Here is a 17,176-nt window from a genome sequence, read left to right on the forward strand (position 1 = left end):
ACATGAAAACACATCAAAAATGAAAATCGATTTGTACATGTACCACCAAGACATAGCACATTTAGAAAGGAAAAAATAAGAGAAAGAAAACATCAAGAACGGGAAACTTTATGTTGGAATTTACACAGGCTCTTTGGACCAGGATTTTTTTTAATCACCTCTAATATCATTAAATCTTTTTTCTATATTTGAGTTATTAACCTTCAATTTCCAAAAACTTCACCTTAACGCGGATCTTCCCCTTTTGTACTTATCAATTATTATTTGAGTTATTATTTGTATTTTCTGACATATCCGTTTGCTATTTAATGATGTTTATGCTATGCCCAGTTTTTCTACTATCTCCTTCTCTAAAAAGTGGGAATATTTACGTTTGATTACTTTCTTTAATATCAACTTAATTATTCCGGAACAAAAAAAAAAAAAACAAAAACAAAACAAAAACAAAACAAAAACAAAACAAAAGAAAAGAAAAACAAAAATAAAACAAACAAAACAAAACAGAACAAAACAAACAAACAAACAAACATACACAATTTATACCATTTGGCAAACAATACTTGATTTTCACTATCAGTAAGTATCTTTATATGTAAAAGGGGCGTGTACTGTTAACTGTTGCTATGTCTAAATATATTTAAAATCTAATTTTATCGAACGGAATTTCTTCTTTCGTTTTCATTTAAGTTCCTTATACTTGATGGCGACTAAAAGAGTTTAAAACATATTTTACGGGGTAAGATTTAATTTTGGTAAGCAATGAGATGTTTATTTTTCTTATTTTTCTGAGCATGACTTTTTTATGTCCGGTCTAAAACACGTTTTATACATAAAAGATAGACACTTTATTCAACTTTCGTTTTCAGTTTCCCTAACACATACATATTTATTTATATTTGAAGTGGTATATGATTGCCAGTCGTTTAATTTCAACTACTTGTTATAACTGTAGACGATCAAACCCATATTATATTGTGAAACCGCAGTCATACTTATAGAGAAGGAAAAAAAAACAAAATATATGCACGAAAGAGTGAATCGTTTTTATGTTTGTATCAGTCTGAAGAAAAGTTTTTATTTTTTCCGGTTTTAAAACGAAATCTCCTTGTATCATAATGGTTTCTTCATCATATTAATACAATATTGCTTACTTTTAATATGAACGCACAACGCAAAACATTTGTGGTCAGAAGGTATAATCATATAGAGCTTTTCGTAAGACAAGATGAATGTTAGTAAGAACCTCGATAAAATCTTACACCTGGGTTTATAAGCCACAGCAGTTCATGAAAAAGAGACCAAAACAATCATATAATTGAATTTGACTACAAAACTGAAGTATACGCCTATGTTGGGTATTTCTATGATATTATATCACAATGATATATACCACAAAGTTCATACTGGAATAAATTTAGGAAGTCATCACTGACACCATTTAAGATTATGGGATAAAAAGGCTAAAATACGGCAGATTCAATGTTTTCGAACGGTAGCATGAAAAAATGTATGGATCTCTTCGAAATTATATCATGAGGTTCCATACCACAAAATTTAGGTTTTGATAATGTTTTTTGTTTATAGCCTTACCGTTTAGAAATAGTAGTAAAATAGAACCAAAAGCAATTATTTAAAACTAACTACACTACTAAAGTACATATATAATTCCATGAAATCGTATCAAAAAGTTCCATACCACCATGTGCAGTCAGACTGGAATTGATTTTTGCGTTGATTGCCATACCATAAAGAAAATGGGGATAAAAAACCAACACTTTTCTGATTTTCAGGCAATAACTTGAGTGATAGTGTATGAACCGAAATGATGTCATAATAGTACGTCTCATTCCATAATATCTAAATGGGAATGCTTTGACGAATTATTTGGCTTATTACCCTTACATTCTTGAGTTAATGGCCAAATAATGACTGAAAAAGCATTCATTTTAAAAGTTGTATGAATAACGTATTTTTCTTGTCTTTCTGAAAAAGTTCTCAGACCACTTTCATTCTGGTCAGATGTTAGAATGTTGTAATTCATTTAATTACAATCATAACTAAGGGTTGTACTAAGTGTGTTGTGTCTATATTTGTCATCTAACTATCCAGAGTTGACCTATGCTGTCAAATCAATCTGAACATAACCAACTCTTGTACTTCTTCGCCATAATTCTTTATAAACAACTCTGACTTGAAAATAATTTGACAATCATTTTCAGGTATTCTGCTGTATGTGGTAATGCAAATAATTGTCAAAGTCAATCCAGTGATTCAACCACCAAGGAAAATCATTTTTTTTCACAGACAATATGATGTCTTTGATATTTAACGACAGCACAGTCGTCAGTAAATCAGATATAAATGATATACCATGACACAAGAAAAGAAACAAGTTTTATTTATGTGGAGATCACCATTACATTCTATGTCAGACCCAGATCGAGGGCATCCCTATGACATTCTAGATGTTTCAAAGACGGATTTAGAAACACCACTTGAAATATCGGTAAGTAGAATACAGGAAAATCTCAAGTTTCAGTGTTTAACCAAGACAATAAATTTTGAAGATAATTTCAAAAGTATAAACAAAATTTAATTGACCAACAAGGCATTGGAAGTTGTTGATATAAATGTGTGGTTGCACCCCGTTCGTTCAATCATTTCATTAATTCGTATTTATAACTCTACACAATGGTGTTTCGAAATTTATAATAATGGTTTTTACTTTCAACTCGATTTACTTCAAATATCGGGAAAAAACCGAAGTGTGAACAGTTTGACAATTAGAAGACTTCAAAATCTGGCCAGAACGTGAAATCAGGAGATAAAGTCGATCTACAATCATAACATACATTACACATAAAAATGGTAAAGACGTAACACAAAGAAAGCTATATCACTAGCAATATTAACGGAAGTGACGTCATGTGCTCCAGAATGGTCAGCTTTGGTCATTATCGCATTTGTTATGTTTGTTTACTTAACGTAACAAGCCACATCACAGTGAAAACATGCACATTATCCTCCAAAGGTGTGTTCAAGTTCGCGGGTATTTATATTTTCACGGAAATAGGTCCACCGCGAAATACGTGAAACTAAATACACAGCGAAATAAGTACAATTACAGTCATTTGGTCAATCACTAGTCATATTGCAACTGAGTGCGATCCGACAATAGTCTTCCAACGATGATGCAGCCCCCTCCCCGACACGGATAACAAAATCGATTAATAATAAAAAAAAAACAAAACAAAACAAAAAAATAATTGCGGATTTCATGGAACAGGTTAAAACTTCTATATATAAAAGTGGTGACTTCAGCAAAATTATGGTCCCATAAATTATTACGAGAAAATGAAATTGCGTTTATCCAAGATCAATTTCAAGAGAAATTCTATGTTCGAAGGGTAATCAAGTATATTGTTTTTCGAAAATGATTTTACAGGTGGACCAAGACTTTATATCAAATCCTGAGCAAGCACAATCCAATTGGCTGCTAAATGACCAGAGTACGTTTCAAAAGTTCGGTTATAGTGATATGCCCGACATCGACACTTCCGATGACGAAAGCAACGAATTAAATCATGACACGTCTTTAACTATCAACGGAAGTACATCAGGTGTCTGGTCTGCCAGTCATAACAAGGTAAATCACATAACAAAGACCAGATCAAAAAATAGTTTGTACACTGAAAATGATGTCAGTTTAACAATCGCGCTAAAGGCAACTAATGATAATCATATTGGTGGTGACAGTTCGGTTTTAAAAATTGAAAGCGTAGATGGTGATAAGAATCAAGCAGAAGTGTACAACAATTCAGAACAGAGTAATATAATACAGAAAACTAGCATTAAAGACAATACATACACTGTAAAACAATTGCCACAGTTGAAATTCGACATTCAGGAATCTTTCTTCAAATCAAACGATCATTACCACTGCTCTGAGGAGGTAAAGATGGAAAACCACGAGGTAGAAAGAACAGAAAAACTAGAAAAATATCCAAATGCGAAAAATGATAGAACCGAAATATTTCTTAATTCACAAGTAAAATGTAACACAGCTGACATGAAACAAAAGATTACTAATGACATCGGATCTGTCACCGTTGAAGAACCAGGGAAGGAGATTTTAAATGAAAACCAACCTGAAATTACATTGTCTGAAGGAAATGCCATCAACCAAAATGGTGAAGATGAGGTTCCAGACAAAGATTTCAATAATGTATTTGACGAAAGAAGATTATCTGGAGAGAGCATCGATAATGAACTTGAAACTATAATTAGTTTGAGTTTTAACTCAAAGGACAGCGACAAATCGCCAGTGAAAGGTAAGCTCAATAGCAAAAACTTTTCTACAATGGAATACACAAATAATAGTTCAACAAAAAAGATTGAATGTCTTTTACCTAACCTTAAATGCAAACCAGTGATGAAAAACACAGGACAGGTATTTGACAACCTATGTTCCACAGATTTGACAACTTCGGGGGACGAAAGTGAAAATTCTGATGATGAAAAATTGAATTTTTCAAATTTCTCTCAAAATTTAAAATCAGATGAATTAAAGACACTGGAGTCTTTACCGAAATTTCAACAAAAAACTAAACATTTAGGCAAACAATTGAAGAAAACATTCGACACTTCTATTAATTTTTTACATGACTTATGTCGTATTAGTGCATTCAAATCAGAAAACAGTGAAGTAAAATCGGCCGGGTCAAGTGATAACAGTGAAAATGATCTTCAAACTAAACCGTTAGGCCTACAAATACAAAACTGTACATTAGAGTTGGTGCAAAAAGGCAAAAGTGAGTCAACAATGTTAGATAGATTTCAATCCGATCTTAGTGTTTGCAAAAATACAAAACATGTAAATCAGCCTGCAAGACACATTGATACAAGTATGTCAGATTTGGAAAGTCCATTCTTGATTAAGCATTTTTTAATAAGTAATAGAAGAAATGAAGGACCATCTTTAAGTTTTACGTACTCAGTTAAAAGCGGCTTATCAAAATCCATGTCAGCAATCCCCCAAACAGAGGAGAGGATTAAGGATAGGTATACGAAAAAGTGCCAAGAAATCGAGCGTAAAATGACACGAGAAAATTATGGAATGCATTCTGCACAAGATAAACAATTCTGGAAACATCAGACATATTGGGAAGATGACGATATACCATTATTATCCTTTGAAGAGAAAGCTAATCAACCCTGGAAGCTGATGGATAGTCAAAGTTTGAATGTCGCTTCTCCTAATTCTCTATACGAAAACAATTGCTCATGGAATGCATCCGACCAAGAAATCGAATATGTATCGCGTCATCATGGAGAATATTCTGAAGAGCAAAATTCAGTTGCAAATGTTTATGGCTCTGATGTGTGTCGTCATCATTCGAATCATAACAACCACCACCACGCTGGCAGTGACTGCCATCACAACCACGACCACCATTTCCACGACGACCATCATAACCAACATCACCACATCCATCACCATCCTTCATGTCCAGCTGACAAGTATTCAAACTGCAATGACCGCATACTCGACACATGTGAACACTTAAGACATAGACATATGGAGGATTATACAACGGACAAAGAGCAGAAGATGTTAACGAGTACATCGAGGTCTGGTCGTTGGTCCCATGGTAACAATCATTCAACGTTGACAGGCGATCAAGATTCTGGTAATATTTAAAGAATGAAAGCTATAATTATAGATGGTAAAGAGAAAAAAAACTGAAATATGTTATTAATTCTATTAGGATATCGCTTATCAAATAGATATTTAATTTTCAATGAAAAAGTTCAGGAGATAGTTCGTTATATTTGTATAATTGAAATCGAAGCAATTTTGATTTGTTTATCAACTCATGATGAGCATTTTAAATGTGCAACAGTCGGAGTTGTTCTTAAATATTAAGAGGCTGGCCATGTTAGATCCAGGCAGTTACTATTATGTGGATGGTACATTGTAAATTTTATACCACAGAATTTTTTGTTCCACTGTGATGTTTATATTATATATGTGTCCAATATTACAAATATTGCTTTAAATCGACAATGGATGGCTCAGAAAATGATTTTAAAGCTCCCTAAGATACAAACCAAATCTTGCACAAATGAAAGAATTACCCCTTTTCAACAAATTTCAATACTTCTGTGTAATTTATATCTTTTTAACCGTTGCAGTTAATAAAAAAAACAACATTCAACTTTGAGTAAGGACGCACTTGCGATATGAAATAGATGAAAATTTTTGGAAAACAAAATTTGTCATGTGCCACCCACTACCTGATTTTTTTTATAATCATTTCGAAAGAAAACAAGTACAGACCACGATATAAAGATTGCCCATTAATTATTGGAAGGGAACTTTTGTGATGATTTATCTTTAAGAATTCAGCTCATTGTTATAATAGAAGAATATCGTATTTTATTTTGCCTGTTAAATTGGAAACTAAAACCCACGTTTGTCATGAGGAATGTATTTCTTTATTAACTTCCGTGATTTGAATACTTTCCAGTTCAAAAGTATAGAATTACAGATCTATTGGTACCTATCGGTGTGGTGTACATGTTATTTAATTGAACAACTACAAATAAAATGGAAGCTATTTATAAGTTCAAAATTTACACAGGCAAAAATGAACGGATTTTAGGGAAGTCTTAGACAAAGTGAACAATGACATGCTTATAAAAAAATACTAGCATTTGCAGGTTTACAGCAATAAACGATTTTTTTTGTTCTGATAGAAAATAGAGGAGTTTTAGTATTTCAAAATAATATTTTATAGTACCGGAAGTTCCAAAATACTTACCAGACTTTCAGCAAAGTTCCATATTTGTTATTTAACCTACGACAAGTTTTAAGTGAGCATATAAAAAAGGGAGGGAAAGAATTGTAACTCTGTATCTTCCTTTTAAAGGTAACTGTGGTTGCCAAAGCTGTTGCATTAAAGGACATCTTAAGCTTCTCACAGAATACATGGAATTACAAGGTTATGAAGTAAAAAATGTTTCTGGAGATGGAAACTGTCTTTTTGCTGCTATTGTAGACCAACTTCGGATAAATGGAGATTTAAGTTTTACAACCGAGAGCTTGCGAAAGAGATCTGTAGAGTGAGTTCTAAAATAACTTGACATTTATATCATTATTCTACAATGTGGAATTATATATTTATGTATATATGTAATTAAACTCCTCTCAATTAAGTGATATCAATTGTTTTCCTGATACTTAAACACCGAAAGTTTTATTTTATTTTTTACATGAAATCAAACGGTTTGACACGAATGAGAAAAATAGCGACAATAATAATAATAGCATGAATGGAATGTATTGCTAGTAGCTAATACCTGGAACGTAGTCCCGGGAACCAGGATAATGAATTATTAACTCAATCTAAAAGTCTACAATAACAACAAAACAAAAACAAAACAAAACCAAAATAAATAAATAAATAAAGAAATAAAAATAAATAAAAATAAATAAATAAAGAAAATAAAGAATGGTAAAAAAGTAACTTTGAGTCCATAACATTTGAGCCTACAATGGTTGGCATGTTATGAGAACTCATCCTGAATATATTTAGAAATATCTGTATGTTTAAAGTCTATTAGACACATGTCATGGTTCATTAATCATCAATTTAAAATTACTTTCTGTTTATGGAAACCTTGATTTAAAAGTTAGGTTATTTTTACAGGAACATCATCGCGTTTTTTATCTAATACGCGACATTTAAACACAGCGGACATTTAAGCTTATTTACTTTCAAATCCCGAAAAAAAAAGCCAACGCAAAATAAATCCCAATAAACTATGAGTTTACGTTTCAGATTACTGAAAAACAGACCTTTGATTGACGGGGATACACACATGTCCGCCTTTCTAACCAGTGAGTCCTGGGATGAATACTTGGCGCGCATGGCACTGGATGGTGAATGGGGTGACGACATAGTCTTAAGAGGGATTTCAGAGCTTACCGGGCGAAAAATTGTGGTTTACAGCTCGTTCCAGTCGAGAACAGTCCTTACACCAACAAACGTGTTTGAGAAGGAAGAGTTGTATATTGGCCATATAAGGTCCATGATGCACTTTGTCAGTCTAAGACCACATTTCTGGAACATGCTGTGGCCTGGGTGTAAGCTATATAGTTTTCATGATTTTGTTAGTAAAATACATGTGTTTGTGGAGGACAATTACTTTACCAGTGCACCTGGTCCATGCTCCCAGTTTTTAGGGGAGTCCGGGATGCTCATTTAATTTGTTACTTTGTATGTATTATTTTATTTATTATAAGTTCTTTGTTGTGTTTGTTTTCCATGTCTGGTCTGTCACTGAATTACATGCTTTTGATTTCCGCTAGAATCTTGGTTTACTTGATAACGCTTCGCAAATTATTTATGTGGTATAAGACTTTTATAATCCTATTCCAGACTTTTTAACAGTGAAATGGGAAATGTTCTATATTATGTAGGTTTCCTCGCATCAAAAATATCAGCCGTTTAAATACAGGTCATAATTTTTGGTACAAATTACATTCATTTGTAGTTACAGTAAAACATGACTAAACCGAACCATTTATAATAAGAAAAAAAACTTTCTAAACCAGACACTTTCCTAAAGCCACGTTATATCAATTCATATGCAATTTGAACCCTAGTAATACGAATGTCTAAACCGATACATCGTTAAAATCCACTAGGGGTTCGCTTTTTCACTGCAACAGACATTTTTGTAAATCGATATTGGGTAAAATTTTTATGATATTTATAGATATACCGAGTTGTTTATTCAGTAGAAGGATAACATTGTTTATGTTTATTTTTCCCTTTAAAATCTATTTCAGTGGCTAGAATGAAAAGAATGCAGTCATCAATTGAGGAACTGAAGTACACAGAAGTACTTTATGCAAAATTTGATTTGGTTCAAGAATATATTTTACAGAAAAATATTCACGGTGCAAGTACAGTATTGAGGGAAATCAGCAAAGCTTTGGACAACAGTAACAAACAAAGTAAAATTCTTCTGGAAAAAAGAGAGTCAAGAGGTATTTTCAATATAATTCCCTTATTATACCCCATTTTGAAAGTACGTGATTTGGGTGTTCATCCTTCATTCCGTCCATATCAATTAGGGGGTTTCACATAACAAAACATTGACTTAATCATGTTTGAATGTGTGGTCAGTGGAACACATCTCTTATCCATTAACCCTTTTTATACCACTGAATGGAATTTAATGAAACTATCACAGAATCTTTATTACATATTCCAATTGTTTGCAACTCCTATTTTAAAATTTGATTCAAATCAGTTTTAGAGTTTTATATAGCAAAAAATGAACTTTGTCATTTGTGAATATGATGCATGGGGGTACCCATCTCTTATCCGTTACTCTTACTACACCACTGAATGGTATTGAGTAAAACTTTCACAGAATCTGTATAACATATTTCCATTTAGCACCTCTTATTTTAGATTTTGCTCCAAATCAATGTAGCGGTCAAAAAGTGTATGTTATCAAATGGAGAAGTGGGGTAGCAAATTTTTCTAGTTTCAAAAATGGATTGAAGCAAAAATATCGGAAATCGTTCTCGTGTCCGGCTATTTAATGCCGAATAAAATTAGCATTACTGCGAACAAAGCCCACTTGTTAATATCCCCGCTCCCTCCTTAGAAACTATGTAGGAAAAACCAAAGTTCCTTCAGATAAATAATACAAAATAGGAGGCACACAATTACATCATGTGGTTAAACATTGGTTAGTTTCATTTAATTCCATTTGGTTCATGTTAATGAGTTGCAGATAAGAAGATGGTACCCATTAGTCGACCAATGACAAAGTCCATTTTTTGTAACTGGAAACCCTCCAAAAAAGTCATTCAAATGAAAAACAAAATAGGAGATGCACAACGGTATAATGTAATAAAGAATGTTTGATCGTTTCATCAAAATTATTTAGTGGTTTTAGAGAGGTTGTGGATTAGAACTGGGGACGAACAAGCAGACAGTATGATCACTAAATACATCCACATTTGAAGCGTAAAGTATAATTTAAGACAATGATCTTCTTTTAGCTCTCAAGTCTTAGTCTCTTTAAAGAGGAAAATGACTTTGGTGTTTACAAACTTTAAAAGTAACAACAACCATAAGTAAATAGCAAAACAAAAACAGCAAAAGGGATTAAAATCAGTAAAACGAGAAAGGAACGTGTTGCTTACAACATGAGAAAGGAGAATTATGACTCGATTTGCAGTAGGGTTGTTTATTAGAGTATTTCACTTTTTGTTTATATCACACAATCAGTGACCAACAGTAACACAAAATATGAAAAATAATTCAACAAATAGAATGCCTGCACAAAAACTTGAAAGACGTATATCTTTTTATGTCAAGGTACACTTTCTCTGTTTTTATGTAATCAAGAGTAAATCTTTTACATACATGAAATACTTTGTATTTCACAGAAACTATGATGGCATTGGTTGAAGAAAAATGCAGCATTGACTTGAGGAGCGGAGTTTCAATGCTACATCTATCGTTTATTTTAAAACTTCTAATTGACGGAAAATACTTTAGGACATCAAATGACGACCAGGGTTCTTGTATGAGCTTGTATGACACTAACGAATATACGATGAGCATAGGGATGAATGAATTAGGTCTAGACACCTCGCTTCTAGATATAACGAAGGCAATGCAACACTTCGAACCCATCAAAAAGAAGAACATTACCGAAAAGAAAGCAATTTCTTATACGTTTTTGAGAATGCCACCTAAGGACACTTATTTAGTTACAGATAAGGAAGACATTCATGCATTAAATCAATCAATTAGGGCCCTGAAAATTGTCACTTCCGGAACATATCCCGGATATCTCCGCTTAATGCCTCAGAACCCTGCTAATTGGCCGGAATGTGTAGAATGGTTGGCACTAAACGAGGGCTATCTTCATACCCTAAATTTGAAGTTGATTCCAGAATCCCCTGTGCCGGGTGTTTATATGACGCAATTCGAAGGGCTTCAATGTCAGAGTTGGCCAACAGCAGCCTTGTCATGGAAAGAGCGGAAAACTCAATCAGGTTGGCCTTCAAAGTGTATCATCCAGGAGGCAATGAACAAAGGTTGTTCTTTAATTAAACGTTCACATGAGTTTAGTGAAAGGCCAAATATAGAATGGAGATTTGTTTTCCATGACGCTGAGAGAGTGTTAGTCAAATCTTTTGACGGTCCAATGAAGTATGGGTTTAACGTATTTAAAGCATTAGTCGAGTATCACACACGGACACTTGCTATCAAAATCAAACCGTACATTATGCTTACAGTGATGTTTTACTGCTGTGAGGAAATTCCAATTGAAGCGTGGTCATCAAACCCTGGAGGTTGTGTCATGTATTTGGTGGCATGGTTGTTGCAGCACCTACATGGCCACGATCTTCCCAACTATTTCATTGAAGAGAATAATATGCTGGAACATATTGATGAAAAGGATGTTAAGAACTTAGAGTATTATTTAGATGCAATCAGGTGGTTTCCGTTAGCCTCTGTGTATTTTCTGCTAGAAAATCACTCGTTTCTGAACTTGCATATGATTGATAGAATCGAGTCGTCTATGGATGACTACAGACGAACCAATAATGCACGGAAAATAGTTGAAAGTGTTTTTGTGCCAATTTGCTTTGAAATGGCATCATATTCAATGAAAACGAATGTCTTGCCTTTCCTAAAAAATGCAATGAATTACCTTGAACTAGCGTTCGAACAAGCCTCTAGCGTATACAATGACCGAACATCATTGTCATTTGAAGATTTTGTTCAGCGGTATTTTTCTACAGTTGGCAATAAAAGCAAAACAATATTCTGTCAACTTGTTGATAAAGAGAAGAAAACGAACTTGTGCAGAAACCTTTTGAACGAGAAATTAGCGTTACCAATTTCGAAAATTCTAGGTCCACAGTACCACGGTCCGTGGCAGAATGTTGTAGTTGATGCGACACCAGAAGATAAGTGGAATTCTATCTACGAGCTTACTACACATCTTGCGATTGGTGGAGATGCGAATGAATGCATTGAAATATTGAGATGCTCAATATCCGTCTTACACCAAGAATTGGTAGGCGATGATATGGAATCAGCAGATCCTACAGAAATTTTGGATGAAATCAAAAGAAAACAGTTACAACAAGAAAGGCTTAAACAAGTTTATGTCATCTTGAGGTGCCTCGTTACATTTTATAAAAACCTTGCTACCTGCTACGATTCCCTAGATACAATCGAACTTTTCCAAGAACACATCCATGACTATGAAGATATAGTCAATCGAGTAGACAGTTCGATGCACTATGAATATTTGGCAAAACTTTTTAGAAAGCTAGGCAATCAAGACAAAGCGGACGAAATTGAGAAAAAGACAAAAGAATTTGGAACAGATGGACAAAGTAGACGCATGCTTATGTTACTGATTCGTCAATAGACATTTCAACGTTATAAGTTATTAATATTTTGCATTGATCATGACTACTTAAATATTCCAACACTTCCAGCAAACTTTCTAGAGTAACAACTTGATTTTTATACATAAATACTTATCATAATAATACTCTTTGAAAATTTTAGAAAGTGACAAAATAACATAGAAAACACTAGAAACATTTAGATAAAGGGAAATTTAATCTTTTCATAATTTAGATGATTTTTTTCAGCATATATTCTGTGTCATCCACTTTTGATACAGACAAATTACCTTAAAAAATGGTGAGATAAAATTTACTTTGTGTCATTTATATCACAGGATCTGCGTTGTTTCTACATGAACAGTCTCTTTAGCATGCATAAAATAAGACAAATGGTTAGAATTCCATATATCTTACATGTATCTTACATGTAGGAACTTTCTTAAACCTACGTAGGATTCTTACGTATTTGAAACACATTCCTGTTATTAGCAAAATTAAGTGCAGTGCCAGCTCAGAATTAATGGAGTAGTAAAAGTTGAAGCAGTTTAAAATCAAAATCAAAATTCCGCTAAAACTGACATTTTAATTAATAAATACAGATAATAATGTTAATTACAAACAATGGAAAGTTTTGTTAAAAGGATGTTAAACGTTTTTGTTATGGGAATATTGTCAACTCAATAAACCAAAATTCCGATAAAAATTCGTCGAATATGGAGATGACCATAGGACAGTATACCAACATCAAATTAGACTTTTTCGGACGCAGTTTTTAATGATTTGCTTCGACAACACGTGATACCTATGATGCTTAACCATGACAGTGTAGCCGATGGAGCTTACAACCATTTTATTGGACAAAGGTAATAGCAACCGTAAAGTTCAAGACTCCATTTGGGGCATTGATGACCGGATTATGAATAACCTTTTATATATTGAATAATTGGAAATAGCTTACTTGTTGATCCAATTAAATAATTGAAGTACGAAACATAGTACAGTGATTACACAGTTTACCAAATTAATCTAAATCAGATTTTGAATGGACAAAGCGAGAAAATGCGACGGCTATCTGTTTTTAAAGATAGTACTTGTTTTAGTTATAAAACCTATAAATGGATTGTAATTTCACTTGTTATTTGATCACAGTGAATTGAATTAAAATATATAGATCTTCATGACATAAAATTTCAATGTGTTATTACAGAAAAGCTGAAAACATTTTTGGTGTTTAGGACTTGAAACGTTGATAAAGCAAGAACCAGAAATAAGCTTAATTCATATTTTTAATACAATTAGTTGGGGTGAAGTGTATGGATCCCTCGTGATGTGAAGATTGGGATTGATTTTGGAGATTGTAATTTAACCACAGGGGGATATGGGAAAAACAAACAAACAAACAAACACACAAACAAACAAACAAACAAAACACAACACAAACAATTATTTGGGTTTCAAGATAAATTAAAGAAATAAAGAAATAAACTAGAAAAACTGAGAGCAAGCTCACAAAGTGAATTAACCGCCACCCATGCCGCTTCAAATGAGGAAAATGTAGAACGCTTATTAGATTTTGTACTTTTGGCGTCATCCAACAGTAGCTTTATTTCTTTATACACATCTGCATCTGCTTCCAAATCTTCCTATAAAATTTCATCAAAATCCCTTGAGCGGTTAAGGATGATTTGTGCTTACAAGGCTTAACCATATAAAGCCATCAATTTGGATTTTCTCCTCTTGGATTTCCTCGAAAGTAGTTATATTCTTTCATGCAAATTTATACATAAAATGCCCAACCTTCCTATAAATTACATCAAAATCCATTGAATAGTTAAGCAGTAGTTGGATTTACGAGGTTTTGATATGTACAACACTTAATTTGAATTATTTTTTTTTTAGTCCTTCGACAGTAATCTTATTTTTCATGCACATCTACATATGATACCCAACCTTCCTAAAACACTTCATCAAATTCCCTTGAACGGTTTGAGAGGAGTTGAGCTTACAATAATTAAGCATGGTAAACATTTAATTATGATTATCTCCCTTCGGAGTCATCCGACAGTGATATTCATTTCTGCACATCTACATATTATGACCTTACTTCTTTTAAATTTTCATTAAAATCCGTAGAGTGGTTTAGGAAAAATTGCTCTCAAAAGAAGTGCGGACAGACGGATAGACAGACCAACGGGTGATTCCTATATATACTCAACCTTTGTTTGCGGAGGGGATATAATGATAAGTTAACGTGTGTGGATATCTATGAAATCCTACTACGAGGTTTCATACTACTAATTACATTTAAATATTTCTTCCAGGTATGATACTAAAAACTGGTAAATTTGTTGTACTGGAGTTTTACTTTCAGTTGATAACTAACTGAAAAAAAAAAATTCCTGTTATAGGTAGATCAATATCTGAATATAGCATGTGCTCTGTTGTAAAAATAAGTTTTGTTTGATACGCGGGATTGAGCCACAGATTAATCTTTGAATTCATTCTATTGTTAACAGAATTCATATACAATAATAAAAGATCGAATCTTAAATGTAATGAATGCACAAACACAAAACATCAAACGGTAAATAATAATTTAAAAGAGTAATCAAGGGAACCAAGGTTCTAACGAAAAGCAAAAGAAAGACACACACAACAAAGAACATTAAATAACTAAAATATTACATACAAAATAACAAAAGCTAAATAAGCAACTCGGGCTCAAGATATGAAGCTGACTTCACAGTGTCTGTAGCATCCTTAATCTCAAGTTCTTTGGGTTAGATGCGATGTATCAAGTCCTCGAAACTAGGATTGTTTAACGATAGTACTTCATCTATATAGAGTAAACTGAGATTAAAGGATCTAGGCAAACGATCGGTTTCAAATATACAGTATGTATGTATGTATTACTATTTCATTCATTCTATTTTCCTCACCGTATCTGTAGTAACAAACTATTTTAATTATGAACAGTTGCAGTGGGGGATCAGAGAGAGAAGGGGTATTTCTATAAAGAAGGGGGAGGTTACCACCAAAATACACGAAATTAAGTGAAAAAAGTCCACAGAAGGGGAATATGCGGCCCCTACTCCCCCACTAATATACTGCAATGGTAGATGTATCAGGGTTGAAGCATCTTACGTAGCTTCAAGCTTGAATTCACAACTTGTTCCCATTACGTCAATGCAAATTGGTTAATTGACGTGAAGTTAAGTAAGAAAATATTTTGTTTAGAAATGGACACAGGCAGTCAAAACTTGGTTGACAAAAAATGGGAAAAGTGCAGTTTATCAACGATTTTAGTACGGGAAAAACTATTTTTTTTAAAAAGTAATTAGACTTTCAAACTTCTATAAAAAGCTATTCGGAATGTTGCGAAATCACAGAATCACAAAACAATACTGAAAATGAAGAGCTTAGTCTGGACAGAATTGTCACAAAAGTCACCACAGATGAGGTAGAAAATGGCCACAATCAGACTGAAATTAGAAAGCCTAATTTAAACAGTCACCAAATATAATCAACAATCCCCCATCAAACCGAAAAGGGAAATAGTAAGAGCAAACAAGAATTACAAATATATTTGCATCTTGCAGAAATGAATAAATATGCCTCAAGCCTCAAGCATAGGTAGTGATAGTACACAACACGAATCCGTTTCAAATGAACAAAATAAAGATACAGAAATGCAAAATTCCGCATGAAACTGAATAAAAAGGACGACAGAGCTCTTCAATGAAAGACAATGATATACTTGAAATGCAACCTACTCATCTAACAGAAACCTAAACTAAAACAGAATTCATTATCAAAATTCATATGTGAACACAGTTGATGAGGAAGCACCTAATGACATGTCACTCGCCGAAGAAGCTTCAACTAAGTCGAGAATCTCAGATATCGATGGTTCACAGTGTCATAATTGTAAACATATTGACCAACAAAATAATAATGACAACAAGTCTACAAACAACCTAGATTGTGTTGATAACCACGACATATCTGACGACTCTAATACTGCTGTTGGTAGAAGTGACCTTGGCACAGATGCCGTCCAGCCTTCTACTAATACAACTGAATCTGCAACAACGCAAACAACGTTTTCATTTGAATCTATCCAAGAACAATTCAGTAGTTTTAGGGAGAAATGTGGGCACACCATAGGTATGCAGGAAGTTCTAGTAAACTTATCAATGATGTCATTAAGACTTTCGAATGGACACCTCTGTACAGACATAGAGGAAAACTTTATTATAGGAGGAAGTGGTAACATACATAATTCATACAATGAAGAAGGAATCAATAGTATCAATGTTAATTTTCAAAACAGAGAACAAAGTACTTCAAAATGTTTTATTCATCGTATGAACTCTCATAGACATGATCCAGTGTTTTCTTTTGGAAGAGAGGGAAACCAGAATCCTCTCAAGACACCACAGTGATACACAGTGATGATTATAACAATCAAGGAAAAGAAAATGAGCAGTTCGAAACAGATTTAAATAACAACTCTAGTGTCAAAAACGACTGCGTAAACTGTTCTGCTATTACTCAGAAGGTCCGAAGACGCCTTGTTTTAATAAATACCAGTATAACCGAAGTTTAAGCGAACAAAGCCAAAGTGACAAACTACAACAGCAGTAAAACGATATTGATCTCTTTAAATTTGTTCCAACAGATATTTAGAAGGACCAGAACTGCCATCGA

General features: G+C 33.3%; 1 protein-coding gene across 2 annotated transcripts; it reads left to right on the top strand.

The window, feature by feature from the left end:
• The first annotated feature begins 593 nt into the window (after positions 1–593).
• Positions 594–13,654, top strand: LOC148617860 (uncharacterized). 2 transcript variants are annotated; one of them, XM_088585464.1, is made up of 7 exons: positions 594–736; positions 2,220–2,506; positions 3,446–5,690; positions 6,933–7,125; positions 7,845–8,149; positions 8,858–9,058; positions 10,478–13,654. In XM_088585464.1, exons 2-7 carry the CDS (start codon positions 2,372–2,374, stop codon positions 12,481–12,483), a joined length of 5,085 nt encoding a protein of 1,694 aa, XP_088441590.1. In that variant the 5' UTR covers positions 594–736; positions 2,220–2,371; the 3' UTR covers positions 12,484–13,654. The 2 variants fall into 2 exon arrangements, with proteins under 2 accessions (XP_088441590.1, XP_088441591.1); XM_088585465.1 differs by having other exon boundaries at positions 653–752.
• Positions 13,655–17,176: the final 3,522 nt, after the last annotated feature.

The sequence above is a fragment of the Perna viridis genome, chromosome 5, assembly GCF_037379345.1.
Source record: "Perna viridis isolate PV_CMFRI_1.1 ecotype Kerala chromosome 5, ASM3737934v1, whole genome shotgun sequence".
NCBI classification, from domain to species: Eukaryota; Metazoa; Mollusca; class Bivalvia; order Mytilida; family Mytilidae; genus Perna; species Perna viridis.

Coding starts and splice junctions, on each gene's coding strand:
- LOC148617860 (XM_088585464.1), top strand. CDS start 2,372: ATGACACAAGAAAAGAAACAAGTTTTATTTATGTGGAGATCACCATTA. Junction 2,507..3,445: donor AAACACCACTTGAAATATCG/GTAAGTAGAATA, acceptor ATGATTTTACAG/GTGGACCAAGACTTTATATC. Junction 7,126..7,844: donor TTGCGAAAGAGATCTGTAGA/GTGAGTTCTAAA, acceptor TTTACGTTTCAG/ATTACTGAAAAACAGACCTT.